Raw genomic sequence first — 22,313 nt, 5'->3', positions numbered from 1 at the left:
ATGGGTTGGCAATCTGCGGCTCTGGAGCCACATGTGGCTCTTTCATCCCTCTGCTGCGGCTCCCGGGGGGGGGGGAAAGCAGGGCGTGCTAGGGGAAATTCTATGGCAAGGAGCGGGTTTTCCGGGCAGCCCCACAATTGATGGGGCTTTCGGTTAGGACAGTAGAGGAAAAAGGAGTCCATGCTAATAGGAGACTCTATTCTGGGGGAATCGGACTTCTGGTCAGCTCCAGAATTGAACGGGGGGCTTCCGGTTAGGACCTTTGTGGCTCTTTTGAGTGTTTAAGGTTGCCGACCCCTGTTCTAGCCTTACAGCTGAGTTTTTTGCTGGGCCACCTATACGATCCCACTAGCCAGATGTTGTTCAGGTAGGTAAAGCCATCCCAGGGAGCAGGGAGGGGAGGCAATGGAGGCAGGGCAGATGGGGGTCTTATCCTGCTGTGTTCCCGCTGGGTGCGCAGGGCAAGTCTTATACCTCTACCCAGTCAAAGATCTGCTCGTCACCGGCTTCTTCCTCAACAATGAGTTTCTCCAGCTGCCTGTTCAGCTCTTCGGCAGAGAGTTCTCTCGGGGAAAGTGCTTCTGAGGAACTGGGACTGTCAGTTTCTGTGAAGTCCAACTTCTGCAATGTTAGAAAAGCGAAGGCGAGACGTTCAGGCCCAGGGCGAAAGGTGGGGCCAACCCATCCTGGAGGCAGAGCGTAACAAGGGGCTCTATCCGAATCCAAACCTTGCCGTAATTGGCGGCCTGCTCGCTTTTCCATCCAAATAGCCCTGTTTCCCCCTTAGCAGGAGACCCAAGCGAGCCCCTCACCTGCTCCAGGAGAAAGGCATGGACGTCGTCCTCTTCAGGTAGGAAGTCCTTCCAGCTGAGGCCAGCCTCCCTCCATAAGGCTGCCACTTTCTTATGGCTCTGCAACACAAGGCCATGGATTGGGCCAAGACTGTTGTTCATCTAGCACCGCCAGCGGCTACTTCGGGAGGTGTGCTCCAGCCAGCACCAACCTCCTGGGAGCCGCACGGCGTCCCCTCAAGCCTCCCCTGCTTCTGGAATGCCTGCGAGGAGCAGCCAAAGCTCCATCCTGCCCCAGGTGTGGATGGGTTCCTCCCCTCCTTTAGCCAAATAGACTTCAGCCTTGGGGGGGGGGGGTTTAAGCTTCTCCCATGAGACTAGTGTCTTGGGGGGGCGGGGAATGTTTGCAGAGGCCCACTAGCAACCCAGCGTCCTCCTTACCATTTGTTTGCATAGAAGGTGCAATATTTTGGAAAGCAGAACACCGGCTCTTCTCACAGGAAGTAAAGGTTTGCTAAATTCTCTGAAACGGAAAAGAATGCAAAGGGTCAGTTTTATCCTCTTGGGGAGAGCTGCCCCGAGACTACACACTACTGTGTAGGAAGGCAGCCTCGGTGATGAACTCTTCTGTATCCCGCCCTTCGGCAGGCTTGGCATGCATGAAAAGCCAGAGCCAGCCTGGCAGAAATACACCTCCCCCTGGGCCACAGCTCTGCGGCCCAGTTTGCCGAGTTCCAGCTTTAGGGATCGGGGAAGGAGATGCAGCCCGGCTTACATCACAAGTTCTCTCATAGAGATGCCTCCTTCTTTTAACATTGGCGTCACCAATTCAGCCAGGTATAACCATATGTGGGGGATATCGATAGCCATGTCGTCGGCGGTCTCCAAAGTGTCCGAAAACCTGAGCCACAAATGCAAAGCCCCTTAAAACGCCTGTTGGCAGGTGGTGGTGGGATGGGTGGCTTCGGCCTGAGGCAAAGACCACCTCCAGCTGGCACCCGCAAACAAGGACGAGCACAACAAAGAATGTTCTTTCTGCGCCAACTCAGAAAGCTCAAACTGACCAAAGAGCTGCTGATTCTGTTCTACAGTGGGATTATTGAGTCTGTCAACTGAACCTCTATAACTGTCTGGTCTGGTTCTGCAACCCAGCAAGACAGACACAGACTTCAGAGGATAATCAGAACTGCAGAAAAAACAATGGCTACCAACCTGCCTTCCATTGAGGACCTGTACAAAAAGAGGGCCGTGAAAATATTTACACACCCCCTCACATTCTGGACATAAATTGTTTAAACTTCTACCCTCAAAACTACGCTATAGAGCACTGCACACCAGAACAACAAGACACAAGGACAGTTTTTCTCCCAAATGCCATCACTCTGCTAAAGAAATAATCCCCACCACGCTGTCAAATTATCTACTAAGACTGTATTACTATTATTCTTCTCTTCCTTTCTAGTACCTATCGCTTTCCTAGTACCTATCTCTTTCCACTTACGATTACAACCCTGTTGCTTGTATCTTTAAATTTTATTTATATTGTTTTATTTGTCTCCTAGTATAATTTGATTGCTTATTAGTAACCTATGACTATCACTAAGCGTTGTGTCTTATGATTCTTGATGAATGCAGTTTATTTTATTTTTCTTTTATGTACAGTGGGAGTATATGCACCAAATATAAATTCCTTGTCTGTCCAAACATACTTGGCCAATAAAGAATTCTATTCTATTCTATTCTTCATTCCATTGCATTCCATCTCTTCTCATCTCTCTGGCGCACTATACCCACCCCTTGAAGAAGTCCTGCTTGCTGAGCTTCTCCGACTGCACCAGCTGATAGAGCAGCTGGCCCATGTGGTCTCTGGTGATCTGACTCCTCTCCAGGGTGGATTCTACACCGACTTGCACGAACACCGGCAGGATGCCAGGCACATTCAGCTCCTCCACGCACTGCACGGCTTCCTGCGGAAACACCGGGAAGGAGTGGGTTGAGGGAGAGGGGTGGGGCTTCCCTCTAGCCTGGATGCCAGCCCCTCGAAGAAGCCGCACAGAAGAAGCGTGGCATCCTTTGCAGGAGGAGCTCAAACCCCCTTTGCCTGACATCCTCGTGCGAGGCCTTGAGACCTTCCTAGCCAGGGGTGGGTGGATGAGCCACGCCGGAAGATTGTGAACTGGCCTCGGCTCAGGCCGGGTGTGCTTCTTATTTCTTGGACTGGTTTGAAGGCTTCTCTGCCTGCCAGTGAGTTGGCCAGCCATAAAGACCCATTAAAGAAAGCCAAATGCCCCACAGCCTTTTACCTTGTAATCATTAATATGCAGGAATTCATCGATGATCGATTTGCACTTCCTTTCAATTTCTTCGTCTGACAAGCCCGGCTTTTCTTGCGGGTGAGGAGCAGGGGCTTCAGACTTGACTGAGGATGGAGGGGAGGAAAAGGAGAGAACAGATCCAGCGAATGAGGAAGCTTTCTGTACTGTGAGGAGCATGGAAGCATCTCATTGTTTTAATGAAAAAGCAACTGTCTTTTTCAACGCGGTTGCTTGCTTTTCTCCTCAAACCGAAGGAAGGTGCCTTAATTCAGAAAGAATCCCAGCAAACATCAGGCCCTCGTCAGGCAAGCTCTCCTCCCTGCCTCCCACCCAGGACAGGCAGCCCCACGCACAGCCCGGCCCCCTGCAAGCAGAACAAAGGGAAGTCTCCCTCACCTGCCTCCCTGGTTTTGCTCTTCTCCACCTCCGTGCTGTTCCGATCGCTTTCCAGGCCGCCCGTCAGCTGCTTCACGGTCTCCAGCATCTCCCTCCGCTGCTCCTCCTGCGCCTGGTTGTCCAAGAGCTGCTCTTTGCTGCCGCTACTCAGCCTCAGGAAGGCGTTGGGACGGGAAGCAGCCGAGGGCGGCAGCTTGTTGTCGTTCTTCTCTCGGCCGGTGCTTCCCCGGCTGGAGGGAAGCAAAAGCAGAGGGGTGAGAGGACGCAGCCGGAGGACTCGAGAGGAGGCCTCGCGCTTTACTCCCGAGCAGGGGTGAAATGCTACTGGTTCAGACCGGTTCCCCTGAACCAGTTGTAAAAAAAATGCTACCAATTCGGGCGAACCGGTAGTTCCGACGATCAACTGTGCGACAATCAGCTGTGCCGCGCGAATTATACTAGCTAGAAATCACTCGGCAGTTGATTGTTGCACATCTGATCGTTGGAACTACCGGTTCGCCCGAACCGGTAGCATTTTTGTACAACCGATTCGGGGGAACGGGTAGCTCCGACGATCAGCTGTGCGACGATCAGCTGTGCCGCACAATTTATATGGGCTAGAAATCACTTGGCCCAGCTGATCGTCGCGTAGCTGATCGTCGGAGCTACCGGTTCGCCCGAATTGGTAGCATTTTTTCACAACCAGTTTGGGCGAACCGGTAGCTCCGACGATCAGCTGTGCAACAATCAGCTGTGCGTGGCGATTTATATTTGCTAGAAAACAGGAAATCCTACTTCCTGGCGAATCTAAATTGCGCAGCACAGCTGTTCCTCCTTCCTCGCTGTTCTACTTATCTTGACAGACTCGGGAAAGGCTTCTTAATCCTCCTTTTTCACCTGCGTTTGGTGTGCATGCGGCGCAAAGCAAAACAATAGCGAAGTGAAGCGGTAGCAGACTTCAGAGCATTTCACCCCTGCTCCAGAGGTCAGCGCCCAACTTGACCAAAGGGCGCCAGACCCGGGAGGACCCCATCCCAGCAGCTATTCAGCTCCACCATCCCGTTCTCCGGCGATGTCACTCTTGCCATGTCCATAGGGGGGTTTCGGGGGCCTTACCTGGTCAAGGCTCTGCGAGGATCCAGCTCCAGGGTGGTGCCGGAGACAGTCGACGCAGGCGCTTGCAGCGCGGAGAAGCGGTTCAGGCTAGTGGCACTTGGTCGTAAACAATCTGCAGAGGACGCGGAGAGAAGAGGGCCTGTCCTCACAACAAAGACCAACCCCTCGCCTGGCCCTGCGGAGGTTTTCCCACAAGCGGCAGCTTCTTAGTGTCCGCTCCAGTGGTGGGTTCTGGATCCCGTAGCAACTGGTACGCGTGCTGCGTACACATGCGCACGCCACCACCCTGCAACACCCAGCTGCTCGGTATGGTCACGGAGGCACCGCACACTGTGCGCAATTGGCCGGATGCGTTACAAACAGCTATAGAACGCGGGAGGGTGGATAGGCCAAACGAGCCACCGTACCGGTATGGTGGCCGCTGCTCACAGCTACTACTGGTACGGCTGTACCGGGCCATACCACCCAGAACCCACCACTGGTCTGCTCCCTGTTGCCCAGGGGACACAGCTATGGCATATGCCATGTGTGCTTCCCTTACCGATCTCGCTGGCCTTGGCTCCACCGCTGCTGCCCTTTCCCCAGCTGCCCAACTGGGCTTTAGGCACAAGCTGGATCTTCTCGTCTATACTGGGCTACAAAGGGACAGAGTGACAGATTAGGAAGCGCCCCGAGGATGGTCAGATCCCTTAGTCCCCCCCATCCCAGGCAGCCCAGCACAGCCTTGCGGTGCCAACCTTTGTCCTTTTCTCAGGGGGTATTTGAGAGAGGACATCAAGGGCTCTCAACTGGACCTTGCAAGCCTTCCTTGGACTAGAAGGCCGGTTTAAGATGAGACTCGGTCGAATTCAAACTCAGCTCTTTCCCCCACATCCCAAAGGTGTCCTTGGGACAATGCAGAAATGCTTTGTCGGTGCCCCCCCTCCCCAGGTTAGCTTTCTGACAACACCTAGATTCTGCTACAAGTCCCAGAAAGTGTTCTGACCCAGGCTTCCCAAGAGCATGAAGCAAACTCCTTGTCTTGACAAAAACTCTTTTATCAATTGACTGTGAATTCTGCTCACTCACATCCAGCAAAGTCTTTCAAGGGAGGATTTACAGTCACAGACCTTATCTGGCTTGGAGAGCTGCCAGGTTGATATCTGCAAAACTCGGCAAGGAGTCTCGGAGAGTCACCAACCAATTAAGCGAACTAATTGTCTCCTGCAAACTCCACTTCCCTTCCGCTCCTCTTTTATTTCTTCCGGGAGGGGCCATTCCCCATCCACCTGTGGCCTTACTCCCAAGTCGACCCCTGTTCTTTAGCTGTTCCCTTCGTCTGGCAACTCTGTGCATGCGCACACTGGGAACAGGCTCCAGCTGTTCCTCTGCTTCACTGACATCTGACTCTGAAGGCAGCTGATAACTGTCAGACTGCCCTGGCCTCCTCTCTGCCTCCAACACAAAGCCCTCATCAGAACCTTCCCCAGACTCCAGGACTGGCCCATGTTCCTTTCCAACCTCTTCACTGTCCGAATCTGCTTCCAGCTCTGCTGCCAGCTAGCGGGCCACAACAGAAAGGATTTCGGCCCGTATACCTACCTTGGTGATTTTAAGGAACTTGGTGGGGTCCAGCACACGACTATTTTTTGCCCCCTGCACGGTGTTCCAGCCTCCCTCTTCCACCCTAGGGACACCTGCATGAGTCGAAAAGAATATTGGGTAAAAATATCACCCTGTCTGTTGGGGGGGGGGGGGGGGTGTCAGGCAGCTTTAGCTCGGTTCTAGGTGCAGCCCTCCACCAATCCACCACACCCAGAAGCTGAAAGGCTGCTCTCCTGGGGCTTCTGGGAGACTCTGCAGCAGACCCATGGGCTGCTGGTGCTGGCCCAGCTGGGAAAGTGCCCTTTCCGATGGGCCCTGGGAGGCTTCGAGGCATGCAAGGGAAGGGGGATCCGCTCCCCTAAGCCGAAACTCCTTACCCGGCCGCCTCTTGTCTTTGGTCATCAGCTGTTGGACTTTCCGCTGTTCTTCCTGCTCCTCTATTTTAGCTTCCTTGTGAATCTGCTCGATGGTCTTTGGGCCTTGATCTGCCCTTCGGGACACCCAGTTGCACTAGAGAAGAGAAGAGGAGGAAGGCAAGAAGCGACGTCAACTGAGAGGCGGCTCTTCCCCTCTCTCTCTCTGGCAAAGGCACGGGAAGGGGGAGCACGCCCCGGAAAGCTCATCCCTCGGGACAGCCAGACCCAAGAGAGCCAGAGGGCAGAAAACTCCTCTGGCCTCCAGCTTGGAGCCACGCCCTACCACCCAGCTCCCCGAAGGAGGAAGAGGAGGAGGAGGAAGGGCAGAGGGGAAGAATCCGGAGCCATCTGCGACCTCTTACCTCAGCAGACACATACCTGCCGAAGGTCAATGACATCCTGCAGCATGAAGCGAATGCGGGAGGAGGTTTTTCTTTCCTTCACAATTTTCTCCATTTGATTGAAATACTGGTCCATTCGAGGCTGGAGAGAACAGAAAGGATCACATCCGATGCCAGTCTCCTCTTTTTCCCCCTACGTTTTGTTGTGACCTAGGCTCCCCAAGAGCATGAAGCAAACTCCTTGTCTCGATAAAAAAACCCTTTTATTAATTTGCTGTGAATTCTGCTCATTCACATCCAGCAAAATATTTGGAGGGAGGATTTACAGTCACAGACCTTATCTGGCTTGGAGAGCTGCCAGGTTGATATCTGCAGAACTTGGCCAGGAGTCTCGGAGACTCACGAACCAATGAAGCGAACTAATTGCCTCCTGCAAACTCCACTCCCCTTTCGCTTCTCTTTTATTACATCTTTTATTTCATCCTCCACCTGTGGCCTTACTCCCAAGTCGACCCTTGTTCCTTAGCTGTTCCCTCCGTCTGGCCACTCTGCGCATGCGCACACTGGGAACAGGCTCCAGCTGTTCTTCTGCCTCACTGATCTCCTACTCCGAAAGCAGCTGATAACTGTCAGACGGCTCTGGCCCCCTCTCTGCCTCCAACACAGAGCCCTCATCAGAGCCTTCCCCAGACTCCAGGACTGGTCCATGTTCCTCCCCAACCTCTACACTGTCTGAATCTGCTGCCAGCTCTGCTGGCTGCTGGCGGCCCACAACACATCCCAGGGTTGAGACCTCTGGCAATCCCAAGGCCCTCCAGCTTCCCCGGCCGCCCCTACCTTGGCCTTCTCAAAGTCCAGGTCTTTGCCGATGGTGGTCAACAGGCGACACAGGCACTCCAGGGATTCCTCGTCGTGGTTCTTCAGCAGCTTCACCACGCAGTCGTGCATGATGGCTTCTGTCAACATCTTCAGCTTGAAAAGCTCCCCGATGAACTTGATGTTGCCGATGGACCGCCTTCGGGCCTTGTCCTTGGCCTCCTCCAGTTCGTCGTGAAGCCGAGTCCTCTCCTCTGGCTGGGAGGGGGGGAAAGGCGCAAAGAAAGAGGCCTGAGCAAAGGAGCCACCGGCTAGTTAACAGCCTTTTGTTTCCAGCTGCCCTTTCCTAGACTGGCTGCCAGGAAGGCTTCCCTCCCTTTCCAGGCAAGAGCCACCGAAGCCAGAGCCACCCCTTCACAGGCGGAAAGAACAGGAGGCCTCGGCGACACTCACGGTGGTAGCGGCCTCCAGCTCCTTCTGCTTCTTCTCGAAGACGTCGTCGTCGGCTTTGTCCTTTTCAAATTCTTTCTGGCAACGGTTCAGCAACAACTTGCGGAAGTTGACTGTGCTGCCGGGCTTGTCGGCCATGGGCACTTTCAGCTGCCGAAGGGAAGAGAGCAGACAAGAGGTATGAACGACGGAAGCCTTCTTGCAGCTGCCGTTGGCGCTTGCTGTCTCTGGTCAACAGCGCCCAGGTAAGGACCTGCCTCAATGACTTTCCCAAGAAAGTAGAACTCTGGAAACGGTTTCCATTTCAAAAGGAACTTTTACTGAGTGAGTGATTGCAGAGAAGTCAGGCGCCAGAGTCTGAAATTCAGGCGCAAAGCTTTGTTACGCTTTCAACACACACACACACACACCACGACACTCTTTGTCCTGTTCTGACCTAGGCTTCCAAACCGAGTCCTTGTCCCCATAAACCACTTTTACTTAATTTACACTGAATTGCTCTCCAGCAAAGTCCTGGCCCACAGTCTTTCAAGATCGTTCACAATTACCAACTTTTATCGGGATTGGAGAATGGCCAGGCCGATCTCTTTCAGACGCCCACAATACTTGGCAAGAATGCAGGAATGAACTCATTGTCTCCTGCAAACTCCACTCCCCTTTTATTCCGTATGGGAGGGGCCATTCACTGTCCATCTGTGGCCTTACTCCCAAGTCGACCCTTGTTCCTTAGTTGTTCCCTTCATCTGGCAACTCTGTGCAAGCGCTCACTGGGAACTGGCTCCAGCTGTTTTTCTGCCTCACTGATGTCCGACTCTGAAGGCAGCTGATAACTGTTGGATGGCTCTGGCCCCGTTTCTGCCTCCGACGCAGAGCCCTCATCAGAGCCTTCCCCAGACTCCAGGACTGGCCCATGTTCCTCTCCAACCTCCTCACTGTCTGAATCTGCTGCCAGCTCTGCTGGCAGGCCACAACATGTCCACCCGTAGTCAATAATATGCTACAAAGATGTTTTGGAAATTGCTGAGGCAGGATGGTGAGAACGATTTCATCCTCGGGGCACTGCAACCTTGGATATACCCCACTGGGAACAGTTCAGGGATAGTTGCTGCAGATGGTGTGAACTTTCCCCTTCCTTTAAGCTCCCAAGCAGTTACCGCAACAGCGAAAGCATGCAAACTATGTGGCCCACCTATAGGAATGACAACCTTCCGATAGGGCCCCCGACAGCCCACTTCTGAATTCCAAAGTCGGATCTGAGCCCCCACCCAGCACCACCTGACCTCTGCTGGCCCGGCCTTACCATGACCAGGCCCCTGCACATGTTGGCGTAGGCCACGGAGAAGCTGGGCTCGTCAATGGCTTTCTCGAACACCAGATCGATGACCCCTTTCAGCCTCTCTTCCGTGTCCACCGTCAGGTCGGTCACTTGCTTCATGAGCTGGTTGAACATCTGCGGGGTCAGCTTGTTCAAGATGCTGCGGACTTTGCGGAACAGCTCCTGGAGGGAAGGAGAGGAGAGGAAGAGGCGTCCGGAAGAGTTCCTGAAGGCCAGCCAAGAAAGGATTCCCCGGGGATCCCCCGTTTCAACCCCTCTATCTCTGCTGAGGGCTGGGCAGGCAAGGGAAGGAAAAGTGGCGGCGGGGCACAGCGACAACCGAGTCTGCAGCTAAGGGAGCCGCTCCCCTCCTCTTCCCTTGCAACAAGGCAGAAGAAAGTAAGCTGTCAGGCTTGGAAGCTATCTTTGTATAGGGCCTGAAGCTTGCCACATATTCAAACACAATGCACTGTGGGAAGGGGGGGTTGTATGGAGCCTGGGAGAGATGTAGCCAAAATAACATCCCTTCTCAGAAAGTCAAGGTAGCCTTACCCCTGCACCTGGTACGGAGGAATCTTCCTTCGTGGCCATGATTGATTGGACCTTGTGATGGGACTTGTGGGTGTTGAGCAGTGATGGGTTCCGGATCCCGTTGCAACTAGTAGGCTGCGTATGGGGCCGGGTGTCTGGTCGGGCATGTGCGCTGCGCGCACATGTGCATGCCACCGCCCTGCGAGACCCAACTGCTCGACGGTGGTTGCGCAGGTGCCGGGCGCACTGCACGCCTGCGCAATTGGCCGGTCGCATTAAAAATGGCCAAAGAACGTAGGCGGGCAGGTGGGCCAAACGTGCCACCGTACCGGCACGGTGGCTGCTGCTCCCAGCTACTATTGGTATGCCCGTACCAGGCCGTACCACCCAGAAACCACCACTGGTGTTGGGGAGGGTTCTTGAACTTTCAACCAGGTGGGGAAAACCTGGAACCTGGGTTTTCCCAGATGTGCCAACATGGCTCTCATAATAAATTGAGGAATTTCTAGCCTCGGAGTGTTACTTATTTGAGGATGCTATTTGGAATCCTGACACAAGCCAGCCATTACAAAAAGGCCAGTCCAAAGAGACTGTGGTTAGCCTGGCATTGGTGTCCTCGTCTCTTAATACGCGCCCACTGCAGGGCCACTTCTCATCGTCTCTCTGCACGCCCCACCTGGGTTTTGATGTTCTCGGGGTCCTCCACTTGGGTCTCCCTCTTCAGGCTCGGCTTCCAGGCGTTCTCAGCTTTCTTCAGATGGACGTCCTCTTTGACGCAAACCGTGATGATCTTCCTGGGCTCCCTCCTCTGGCCCGGCTGAGATCTCCGCGGCCCGACGTTCAGCAGCTGTGACAAAAATGAGCCGTCCAGCCTATCACATCTGGCTTTTACCCAAAGGGAGGGAAACTGTTCTGACTTTGGCTTCCTGATAAAGCATAAACCACAGTCCCCCAAACCCTCTTTTATTTATAACGGCTGTGAATTATGGTCATTCATAGCCCGTAATGATTCACAAACAGTCTGTGAAGAGCCCAACAGATGTCTGCTTGAGTTGCCACAGTCTTTCAGGGGAATGCTGATAAGCACCCACCTTTATCTCCCTTGAAATGCTGCCAGAGACCTAACTGCCAATTAGTTTTGCAAGGCCGAACGGAGCACATAGTCAATCGGACCTTCTCAGAGTTTGAACCGTCTAGAATGAACAAAGTTGCTTCCTGCAAAGGCTCATGTCCGTTTGCTCCTCTTTTCTGTCTTATGGGAGGGACTAATCATCTCCAAGCCTTACTCCCAAGTCGCCCCTTTTGTCTTAACTGCTCTTGCCTTCTGGCAGTTCTGCACTTGCGCACACTGGGACACGTTTCTTCTCCCTCGTTGATGTCAGACTCCAGAGGCTCTGGAGGCAGCACATCGCTACCAGATGGCCTTGGCCCCCTCTCTGCTTCCGATGCAGAGCCCTCATCAGGGCCTTCCCCAGGATCCAGGACTGGCCCATGTTCCTCCCCAATCTCTTCACTGTCTGACACTGCTACCAGCTCCGCAGGCCCCCGCCGGACTACAACAGAAACAACTTGCACTCCAGCCACAAAGAAATGCCCTTGGGGATGAGGGTGTTTGCCCTCTGAATTAGTTAACTTTCTTGTTTATGTTCCTAAATGTGAACTGTTGCTAGAAGTATTTCGGACTATCCTATCCAGGCCAGCAGCTCCTTTATCAAACCAGCACCCAGAAGGTGTGCTTGGGGGACCAGGAGCCCTCTGACATGGTCCAGCGTTCACATTGAATACAGAGTGTCAGTTTGTTTGGTGAAAACGTTACCTCTATCTAATATTACGTGATAACCAGCACTAAATGACAATGATGCAAAGGTAAGCAAATCCAAGTCAGTTCTAACCAAGTTAACACCATCACTCATATATATATATCATTACCCCACCCAGTTTCACCCACAACTCCACCCAGATGACACCCAACCATCATCACCAACCACCCTTAGCCACACCCACTCAGTGTCATCATAGCCTCCTTCCTGGTCAGCTGCATCCGAGTAGAAGAGTTACTTCTGAGTAGGCAGGTGCGCCTGAGTAGAAGAGTTACTTCTGAGTAGGCAGGTGCGCCTGAGTAGAAGAGTTACTTCTGAGTAGGCAGGTGCATCCAAGCAGAAGAGTTACTTCTGAGTAGGCAGGTGCATCCAAGCAGAAGAGTTACTTCTGAGTAGGCAGGTGCATCCAAGCAGAAGAGTTACTTCTGAGTAGGCAGGTGCGCCTGAGTAGAAGAGTTACTTCTGAGTAGGCAGGTGCATCCAAGAAGAGTTACTTCTGAGTAGGCAGGTGCACCCGAGCAGAAGAGTTACTTCTGAGTAGGCAGGTGCGCCTGAGTAGAAGAGTTACTTCTGAGTAGGCAGGTGCGCCTGAGTAGAAGAGTTACTTCTGAGTAGGCAGGTGCATCCAAGCAGAAGAGTTACTTCTGAGTAGGCAGGTGCGCCTGAGTAGAAGAGTTACTTCTGAGTAGGCAGGTGCGCCTGAGTAGAAGAGTTACTTCTGAGTAGGCAGGTGCATCCAAGCAGAAGAGTTACTTCTGAGTAGGCAGGTGCATCCAAGCAGAAGAGTTACTTCTGAGTAGGCAGGTGCATCCAAGCAGAAGAGTTACTTCTGAGTAGGCAGGTGCACCTGAGTAGAAGAGTTACTGCAGAGTAGGCAGGTGCGCCTGAGTAGAAGAGTTACTTCTGAGTAGGCAGGTGCATCCAAGAAGAGTTACTTCTGAGTAGGCAGGTGCACCCGAGCAGAAGAGTTACTTCTGAGTAGGCAGGTGCGCCTGAGTAGAAGAGTTACTTCTGAGTAGGCAGGTGCGCCTGAGTAGAAGAGTTACTTCTGAGTAGGCAGGTGCATCCAAGCAGAAGAGTTACTTCTGAGTAGGCAGGTGCGCCTGAGTAGAAGAGTTACTTCTGAGTAGGCAGGTGCGCCTGAGTAGAAGAGTTACTTCTGAGTAGGCAGGTGCATCCAAGCAGAAGAGTTACTTCTGAGTAGGCAGGTGCATCCAAGCAGAAGAGTTACTTCTGAGTAGGCAGGTGCGCCTGAGTAGAAGAGTTACTTCTGAGTAGGCAAGTGCGCCTGAGTAGAAGAGTTACCTCTGAGTAGGCAGGTGCATCCAAGCAGAAGAGTTACTTCTGAGTAGGCAGGTGCGCCTGAGTAGAAGAGTTACTGCAGAGTAGGCAGGTGCGCCTGAGTAGAAGAGTTACTTCTGAGTAGGCAGGTGCGCCTGAGTAGAAGAGTTACTTCTGAGTAGGCAGGTGCGCCTGAGTAGAAGAGTTACTTCTGAGTAGGCAGGTGCATCCAAGCAGAAGAGTTACTTCTGAGTAGGCAGGTGCGCCTGAGTAGAAGAGTTACTTCTGAGTAGGCAGGTGCGCCTGAGTAGAAGAGTTACTTCTGAGTAGGCAGGTGCATCCAAGCAGAAGAGTTACTTCTGAGTAGGCAGGTGCATCCAAGCAGAAGAGTTACTTCTGAGTAGGCAGGTGCGCCTGAGTAGAAGAGTTACTTCTGAGTAGGCAAGTGCGCCTGAGTAGAAGAGTTACCTCTGAGTAGGCAGGTGCATCCAAGCAGAAGAGTTACTTCTGAGTAGGCAGGTGCGCCTGAGTAGAAGAGTTACTGCAGAGTAGGCAGGTGCGCCTGAGTAGAAGAGTTACTTCTGAGTAGGCAGGTGCGCCTGAGTAGAAGAGTTACTTCTGAGTAGGCAAGTGCGCCTGAGTAGAAGAGTTACTTCTGAGTAGGCAAGTGCGCCTGAGTAGAAGAGTTACTTCTGAGTAGGCAGGTGCGCCTGAGTAGAAGAGTTACTGCAGAGTAGGCAGGTGCGCCTGAGTAGAAGAGTTACTTCTGAGTAGGCAGGTGCATCCAAGCAGAAGAGTTACTTCTGAGTAGGCAGGTGCGCCTGAGTAGAAGAGTTACTTCTGAGTAGGCAGGTGCGCCTGAGTAGAAGAGTTACTTCTGAGTAGGCAGGTGCATCCAAGCAGAAGAGTTACTTCTGAGTAGGCAGGTGCATCCAAGCAGAAGAGTTACTTCTGAGTAGGCAGGTGCGCCTGAGTAGAAGAGTTACTTCTGAGTAGGCAAGTGCGCCTGAGTAGAAGAGTTACCTCTGAGTAGGCAGGTGCATCCAAGCAGAAGAGTTACTTCTGAGTAGGCAGGTGCGCCTGAGTAGAAGAGTTACTGCAGAGTAGGCAGGTGCGCCTGAGTAGAAGAGTTACTTCTGAGTAGGCAGGTGCGCCTGAGTAGAAGAGTTACTTCTGAGTAGGCAGGTGCGCCTGAGTAGAAGAGTTACTTCTGAGTAGGCAGGTGCATCCAAGCAGAAGAGTTACTTCTGAGTAGGCAGGTGCGCCTGAGTAGAAGAGTTACTTCTGAGTAGGCAGGTGCGCCTGAGTAGAAGAGTTACTTCTGAGTAGGCAGGTGCATCCAAGCAGAAGAGTTACTTCTGAGTAGGCAGGTGCATCCAAGCAGAAGAGTTACTTCTGAGTAGGCAGGTGCGCCTGAGTAGAAGAGTTACTTCTGAGTAGGCAAGTGCGCCTGAGTAGAAGAGTTACCTCTGAGTAGGCAGGTGCATCCAAGCAGAAGAGTTACTTCTGAGTAGGCAGGTGCGCCTGAGTAGAAGAGTTACTGCAGAGTAGGCAGGTGCGCCTGAGTAGAAGAGTTACTTCTGAGTAGGCAGGTGCGCCTGAGTAGAAGAGTTACTTCTGAGTAGGCAAGTGCGCCTGAGTAGAAGAGTTACTTCTGAGTAGGCAAGTGCGCCTGAGTAGAAGAGTTACTTCTGAGTAGGCAGGTGCGCCTGAGTAGAAGAGTTACTGCAGAGTAGGCAGGTGCGCCTGAGTAGAAGAGTTACTGCAGAGTAGGCAGGTGCGCCTGAGTAGAAGAGTTACTGCAGAGTAGGCAGGTGCGCCTGAGTAGAAGAGTTACTTCTGAGTAGGCAAGTGCGCCTGAGTAGAAGAGTTACTTCTGAGTAGGCAAGTGCGCCTGAGTAGAAGAGTTACTGCAGAGTAGGCTCTGAAGTGCAGCTGTTGTCCAGGAGGCATGCCTGCAGAGTAGTGAAGGAAGCCATGCAGAACTGCATGCAGCTACAGGCTCCGTCGACATCAGAGAGTCAACATCAACGCGGCAACGTTGGTGGCGTGTAAGCATGGCCGAGCGGGTGTGGCGATGGACGGGCTCCCCCCTGAATGGCAGCCCGAGGGCTGACACCCAAGACCGATAGTGCCCGGCACACAGAAATTCCACAAATGTGGAATTCAAGACCAAATCTTTACAATCCATGTGTCAACCCTGAAGCTGGCCTGGCCGAAGCCATTTTGAAGCTTCAGCGCTGACGCAATTGGAGCTGAGGGATAGGGAGGGGGTGAACAGAGATAGCTGGGGTTTCGTAGCCAAAACAAAATACTTTCTCCTGGGAACCAAGGACATTCCCACAGGTGGCCAGGGGGAGGAAAAGCTTTTACTTTTAATTAGATGAAAACCACGGGAACATTCAGAGTTGTTTTCACCAGCCTGTGCCAATATGATACATCCAATAAAACTATTTTTTGAGGCATCTACCTGCCTCGGAGTTCTGTTTGTTATGGGTGTATTTACTTGGAACCGTGATACCACGGCTGACTGGCCACATTGTCCCCCGACTGCTTTTTGCGGGATACTCCCCCACACCTGTTTATTTTTGAAATGACCCAAACCCGTTTGAGGATTCCAGAGAGACTCTGCAATTCTATCAACCTTGTTCTGGAAAAAGGTTCGCCGTTTGCTATTATGCTGTATGGTTTGGGAGCGGGGGAAATGTCATTTGCATTTTAAATACCGTATTTTTCGGACTATAAGACGCATCGGAGTATAAAACGCACCATGATTTTGAAGAGGTAAATTAAAAAAAAAAAAAGGTTTTGCACTCAGCAGGCTTCCCAAACCCTCTGCACAACCCGTTTTTTAAAAAAAAAATTAAAAAGGGCATGCAGAGCTTTGGGAGGCTTGTAGAGTGCTCCTGGGGGCTGGGGGGGGGGGCAAAAAACAACCCCCTTTTCACAAAAACGGGCCGTTTTTTGCAAAAATAAATAAGGGCATGCAGAGCTTTGGGAGGCTTGTAGAATGCTCCTGGGGCCGGTGGGCAAAAATGAGCAAAAAACGGGCCGTTTTTCACAAAAATAAATAAGGGCATGGCAGAGGTTTAGGAGGCTCTTAGAGTGTTCCTGGGGGCTGGGGAGAGCCATAAATGAGCAAAAAACGGCCCGTTTTTTTTTTAAAGGGCATGCAGAGATTTTGGGAGGCTTGCAGTGCTCCTGGTGGCAAAAACGCCCCCCCCCCCAGCCGCCAGGAGCAGTTTGCAAGCCTCCCAAACCCTCTGCACGTCCATTTTTTACAAAGAGGGCAAGGTTTCAATAGGCCAAAAATGCTGTATTCCGTGTATAAGACGCATCCAGATTTTCACCCTCTTTTCTGCGGGGGGGGGGGGGGGGAAAGGTGCGCATTATATACTGTGAAGAATACGGTACATCCCAGCTAAAATGTGGCAAAAGTCATCATAGGATAGGTAGCCATGGGGGGGAAAAAAGAGCAATATGCATTTCACGCCCAGCCACAAAACCAAACTTCCCAGCAAGCCAAAGAAAGGACCGCTTCAGTCGGGGAAGCAAGGGACTAAATCTTCCCTCTGCTTTTTTTTTTTTTCCCTTTGGCTTGCTAAGCCTGCTTCTCTCCAAAACGAACACACGTGACCAGCCCTGCAGCAGCCGAACTGAGCCATCGCTACGACCTGCCTATGCACCAATGCAAAAGCCTCTAAACAACTGGATTGATCCGTTAGGACCACAAGGAATTTCCCTAGCAAGCTGCCGAGGAGATCATCCGTTAAGGTTGACCAGATTTGGGAGACCAAGTAACGGACGGGGAGCAGTCTTATTCACAGGGGCACCTATTCAGGGCCTCGGCGAAACACTTCATTACTCCTCCTCCTCGCTAATGTGTAACCTTCCCTTAAGGTAAAGGTTCCTCTCGCACATACGCGCTAGTCGTTCCTGACACTAGGGGGCGGTGCTCATCTCCGTTTCAAAGCCGAAGAGCCAGCGCTGTCCGAAGATGTCTCCGTGGTGGTCATGTGGCCGGCATGACTCAACGCCGAAGGCGCACGGAACGCTGTTTCCTTCCCACCAAAGGTGGTGCCTATTTTTCTACTTGCATTCTTTACGTGCTTTCGAACCTTCCCTTGCTGATGGCCATACTCTGCAGGTGTTCCTTGTGGAAGCAAAGGGGGGGGGGGGGGAGAGGCTTGCAAAATTGGCCCACTGGAAGGGTGGGCTCATCGTGGCTCAGCTCTCCTCCCACCATTTGCTGATTGGGAAAGGGGCCTCTCTGGATGAATCACTCCATGGGAAGGATACTGCAAAATCCCCATTCCCACCCCACTCTGGGGGCAGCCAGAGGTGGTAATCTGCCGGTTCTCCAAACTACCGTATTTTTTGGAGTATGACTCACCAAGATTTTAAAGAGGCAAAAGTTTTTGCACTCTGTAGACATCCCAAAAACGGCCTGTTTTTTTGTCCCCCAAAAAAGGACGTGCATAGCCTTTAGGAGGCTTAGAGAGTGCTCCTGGGGGCTGGGGGGACAAAATTGAGCAAAAAATGGCCCGTTTTTCGCTCATTTCTGTCCTCCCCAGCCCCCAGGAGCTCTCTGGAAGCCTCCTAAAGGCTCTGCATGGCCATTTTGGTGAAGGGGCGGGGTTTCAGGAGGCAAAAAATGCTGTATTCAGTGTATAAGACGCATCCAGATTTTCAGCCTCTTGTTTGAGAGAAAAAGGTGCGTCTTATACTCCGGAAAATACGGTACTCAAAATTTCCGCTACCAGTTCTCCAGAACCTGTCAGAAACTGCTGAATTTCACCCCTCCGTCAGCAAACCTCAGCAAACGGTAGTAAGAGATGAGTGATGATGTCCCTTGCCTGTGGGGCCGGCGTAAAATTTGACTGGTTCTATCCGGTTCAGGCAAACCGGTCGTAGAGGCTCCGCCCACCCACCTGGACGTCATCACGTCCCGTTTTTTACACTCTGCGCATGCGCGGAAGGCCCCGCGCATGCGTGGAGGCGGCGCATGGTCACATTTGCGAACCGGTAGCGAAGGTACGTTGATTTCACCCCTGCCGCGGGGTGGCTGAGAATCAGGTCGTGGGCCCAGCCTGCCCACAGCTTCCTCCTGTCCTAGCAGCGAAGGCTGCTGCCGCTGCTCTAAGACAGTGGTGATGGCTGCCGGCTGCTGCCTAGGCACAGAGCAGGCCTTCCCTAAGCAAAGTGTCTTGCCTATCCCCTGGATTGTCATGCAAGGTCAAGGGGGCAGAGCAGCAGGCAGGGGATCCCCCCCCCCGCCCCCCAGTATGGCTCTCGGGACTGCAACCAGACAGCTGGAGAAGCCACTGGGCTCAAGAAGACTCACCTGGTCTCCCTCTTGTGCCCAGGACTGTGGAGAGCCGCCAAGGGTGTTTGTTTGTTTGTTTGTATTTATATGCCGCCCTTCTCCCAAAGGACTCAGGGTGGCGTACAAAATTAAAAAACACACATCCCAAAAGTTAAAAAGAAATTAAATACATATCCAAAAAAACCAAACCGAATTTAAAAGACAATACATTTAAAAAATAAGTTAAAATTAACAGGCCAGGCCGGCTTGCTGGAATAGCCAACTTTTTAGGGCGCGTCGGAAGGATCGGAGGTCAGGGATTATGCGAAGCTCCGGGGGCAGCTCATTCCAGAGGGAAGGCGCTCCCACAGAGAAGGCTCTCCCCCTGGGGGTCGCCAGTTGACACTGTCTGGCCGACGGCACCCTGAGGAGGCCAACTCTGTGGGATCGTACTGGACGGTGGGAGGCTACTGGTGGCAGTAGGTGGTCTCGCAGGTACCCTGGGCCTAAGCCATGGAGCGCTTTAAAGGTCATAATTAATACCTTGAATCGCACCCGTCTGAGGCCCAAAGTCCAGCATGCCCTCTGCGAGGGACGTCCCTCTCCCCCCCCCCCCCAGCCCTGATGCAGCGCAAGGCCGGTGCCGTGTAAGCCAGGGATCCTCTGTCCGGGTAAGGAGGGAGGGGGAGAGGAAAGGCAGGCTGAAAGCTCCAAGGGTGGGGGGGGGACGAGGAGGAGGGGGCAGCGAGAAGCCTTACCCCTATCTGCAGGTTCCTCAGCTGCGGGTGAGACGAGACCAACAAAGGGCATGCTGGGGTGCCACATCGCGTGCCAGAGGGGAGTCCGGGTGGGGGCTGGACTTTGCAGGCCTGAAGGAACGAAGGAAGGAGGGGAGCGACTCAGCCCGGGCAGCCGCACCAGGGAAGAGGTTTTTGGGGGGGAAGGGAGGGGGGGAGATTCCGTGGGCCCTTGAATAGCCAGCTGATCTCTGCACCCGACCGCTGCCCTCCCCGCTCGCTTTCTAGGCTGCCTTCGGCCCAAGGAGCGAAAGCAGAGGCAGCCGAAGGACTGGAGTCTTGGGGAAGCACCTGGGGAGGCCTGAGCTTTGGTAGGGAGGGAAGACCGGAGCGGAGTGCTGGGGGAGGCAAGGATAGCGGGAGGGGAAGGAAGCAAGGGGAAGACAAAGCGCAGACCCGAACATCCAAAGCCTGTGTCTGCGAGTGCACTGGGTGACCATGCGCAGAGAAGGACGGGAAAAGGCAGGCAAACCGAAGCAAGAGGTGAAGCTCACTTACAGCGTTGCCCCGTCCGCTGGGGACCTGTCTTCCAAAATCAGCAAAGGCTGGGGTGAAGTCTGGGCCCCGGGACAAGATCCGAGAGTCCAACGTCCGAAGAGGCAGTTTGGGCTGATTGATCTGAAGGGCCGGAAAGTGGGGAAAGAGTTACGCAGGGCAGGGGGCCGGCGGAGCCCCCATCCCTCCCTCTCTTCTCTCAGAGGGCTCCTGGGTCTTCGGTCCAGCCCTCCTAGTTTCCCCGGGGGGGAGGGTGATCCATTCCTCTAGGGCCCAGCTGACTCACAGGCTCCTAACCTTATCGAGGACGACGTCGCTGATTGGCGGTAGCCCCTCCGGCTTCTGGATGCAGGCGGGCATGAACTGGAAGTCCAGCAGGAAGTCCCGATCGTACTGCTTCTTCCCTTCGGTGTCCACAGGCTTCCACTGTTCTGTAGGGGCAGAAATGTTGCTCTTCACAGCCGATCTCACCTCTCTCTACAGAGGGGGGTTGCTGCAAGGTCTGGGCCAAAGTGGGCATCGAGACCATCCAGACTGCTCCGGGGTCCCCCTTTCAAAGCGTCTAGAAGAGCGCCAGAGGGGCTTTCTCTCCCTTACCCAGCTGACAACGGCTATCTTTTGGCAAGTCCCAATGATGATTAAAGGTGAAGGTTCCCCTCGCACATATGTGCTAGCCGTTCCCGACTCTAGGGGACGACGGTGCTCATCTCCGTTTCAAAGCCGAAGAGCCACCGCTGCCCGAAGACCTTCTCCGTGGTCATGTGGCCGGCATGACTTAAAACGCTGAAGGCGCACGGAACGCTGTTCCCTTCCCACCCAACGGTGGTCCCTATTTTTCTACTTGCATTTTTTTACATGCTTTCGAACGGCTAGGTTGGCAGAAGCTGGGACAAGTCACCGGAGCTCACTCCGTTAGGGATTCGAACTGCCAAACTGCCGACCTTTCTGATCAACAAGCTCAGAGTCTTAGCCACTGAGCCACCGTGTCCCTGGGAAGAGGCTAGAGACGGTGCACCTAACGCACTGTTGACTTCCTAAAGGAGGGAGGTGTCAATGAGTCTGTTTGGGAATCCCCTGGGTTCCTCTGAAAGGGAGAACACAAACACACACACAGCAGCCCACCCAAAGTCTGATTTTGTTCAGAAGTGAGCCGGAACGCGAGGGGGTGGTGGAGCAGCAACCAAACCACCTGGGGACCAGGTGTCTCTAAAAGAGGAAGGCAGCCCTCCTCTTCCTCGCTCTCTGAAACCGTGGCAGGACCGCCCCCCCCGAAAGTGAACCACCTGGCCTATCAGGCAAAGCTCACTTCTGGTCCTGCAGGATGCAGGGCGTCAATTGCTCAGACTCTCTCCCCCCCTGGAGCCGCCCTCTCTGTTCCCGTGAGGTTACAGGCAGTGGAGGGGCTGCCTGGGGAGTTCCCCTCTCTGAGCTCGGAGACCAGGCTGAGGATGGAGGCTACCTGGCTTCTGCTTGCAGGCGGGGGCTTCGCTCGCACTCTCCGCGCAGCCTCCTTCCTTCTCGGGAGCCTCCTCGGCCCCGTTGCGGACAGGCTCTCCCTCCTGCTCGCCGTTTTCTTCCGTCACGTTGGCTACTTTCAGGTCGGACGGAGAGGCCCTGTTGAGACTCCCGGCCTCTTGCTCAGCTTCAGGGATCCGCTCCCCTCCGAGCGCCTCTTCTGCCTGAGGCTGAAGCAGAGAGAGGCCAGGCCCGAGTTAACCCCTCTGGGGCCCAGCAAGCAGCACAGCAGCCTCTCTCCGCAAAGGGGGGGGAAGCCAAAAACTCACTTCGTACCTCAGACAACTGGGAGTTGCTGGGAGCCTCCCCCCAGGTCCCACATTCCACCCCCAACCCTGTGGCCAGACTGATCCGAGCTCTTCCTCTCTCGTCTCTCGTCTCTCCCCCTCCCCCAAATCCATCATCCCTTGGTACATGGGCCGGCATCTCTTGGCTCTGGAGCCGCATGTGGCTCTTTCATTCCACTGCTGCAGCTCCGTCACTGATCAGCTGTACAGTTGATATGGCTTTCGGTTAGGACAAGTAGAGGAAAAACGAGGCTGCGCTAGCAAGAGACTCTATGGTGGGGAAACCGGACTTCTGGTCGGCCAGAACTGAATGGGGGGCTTCCAGTTATGACCTTTGTGGTTCCTTGAGTGTTTAAGGTTGCCGACCCGTGCCTTGGTGGGAGGAAGCCTACTCCAGTTGAGCAGACTGGCATCAGGAAAGGCCCATCCAGCGTTGTGTCTTTGGGGGACGATCGCCCACCTTTGGGAATCCTGCCCCACCAGGCGCAGAGGGGCTGCTCCCCACTCACCTCAGGCTCCTCCGCAGCTTCCAGCCCTTCGTCGGCTGCCTGGCTCTGTTCTTTTGGTTTCTTCCACGTCTTTGGTGCAGCTGCAGCGGTTGGGGCTGCAAAGCAGATCAAAAAGGGGTCATTTCCCACCCCCAAAGCGGGTCTGGAGCAGGGAGAGTCTTGAACGGACTCGAGCTCCAGAGAAAGCCATGCTGGGGCAACTGAGCCATGCTCGGCAGCCATTCTCCCAGGAGTCGCCCAGGACGGGAAGGCCG

The 22,313-nt window shown here is 53.8% G+C and overlaps 1 protein-coding gene across 19 annotated transcripts in view; it reads right to left on the bottom strand.

The window, feature by feature from the left end:
- Positions 1-22,313, bottom strand: part of EIF4G3 (eukaryotic translation initiation factor 4 gamma 3) — an 88,942-nt gene that overhangs the window by 12,230 nt on the left and 54,399 nt on the right. For 13 of the 19 annotated variants that reach the window (XM_081954572.1, XM_081954583.1, XM_081954585.1 and 10 more), the window contains 21 exons: positions 22,060-22,154; positions 21,208-21,433; positions 20,046-20,179; positions 19,752-19,871; positions 19,215-19,325; positions 10,727-10,897; positions 9,505-9,702; positions 8,208-8,354; positions 7,776-8,012; positions 6,976-7,080; positions 6,559-6,691; positions 6,179-6,273; positions 5,139-5,232; positions 4,598-4,709; positions 3,503-3,732; positions 3,095-3,210; positions 2,586-2,758; positions 1,567-1,692; positions 1,233-1,314; positions 813-911; positions 475-621 (listed from right to left, as the gene is read on the bottom strand). In XM_081954572.1, coding sequence (XP_081810698.1) covers positions 475-621; positions 813-911; positions 1,233-1,314; positions 1,567-1,692; positions 2,586-2,758; positions 3,095-3,210; positions 3,503-3,732; positions 4,598-4,709; positions 5,139-5,232; positions 6,179-6,273; positions 6,559-6,691; positions 6,976-7,080; positions 7,776-8,012; positions 8,208-8,354; positions 9,505-9,702; positions 10,727-10,897; positions 19,215-19,325; positions 19,752-19,871; positions 20,046-20,179; positions 21,208-21,433; positions 22,060-22,154 — 2,951 coding nt within the window. The remainder of the gene's footprint in view (positions 1-474; positions 622-812; positions 912-1,232; positions 1,315-1,566; positions 1,693-2,585; positions 2,759-3,094; positions 3,211-3,502; positions 3,733-4,597; positions 4,710-5,138; positions 5,233-6,178; positions 6,274-6,558; positions 6,692-6,975; positions 7,081-7,775; positions 8,013-8,207; positions 8,355-9,504; positions 9,703-10,726; positions 10,898-19,214; positions 19,326-19,751; positions 19,872-20,045; positions 20,180-21,207; positions 21,434-22,059; positions 22,155-22,313) is intronic. The other 6 variants (XM_081954590.1, XM_081954575.1, XM_081954582.1 and 3 more) reach the window with 2 other exon arrangements.

Source organism: Natrix helvetica, assembly GCF_964273705.1.
Source record: "Natrix helvetica genome assembly, chromosome: 5".
Lineage (NCBI taxonomy): Eukaryota > Metazoa > Chordata > Lepidosauria > Squamata > Natricidae > Natrix > Natrix helvetica.
Note: the sequence above shows the minus strand (reverse complement) of the source record. Positions and strands in the feature narration are given on the sequence as shown.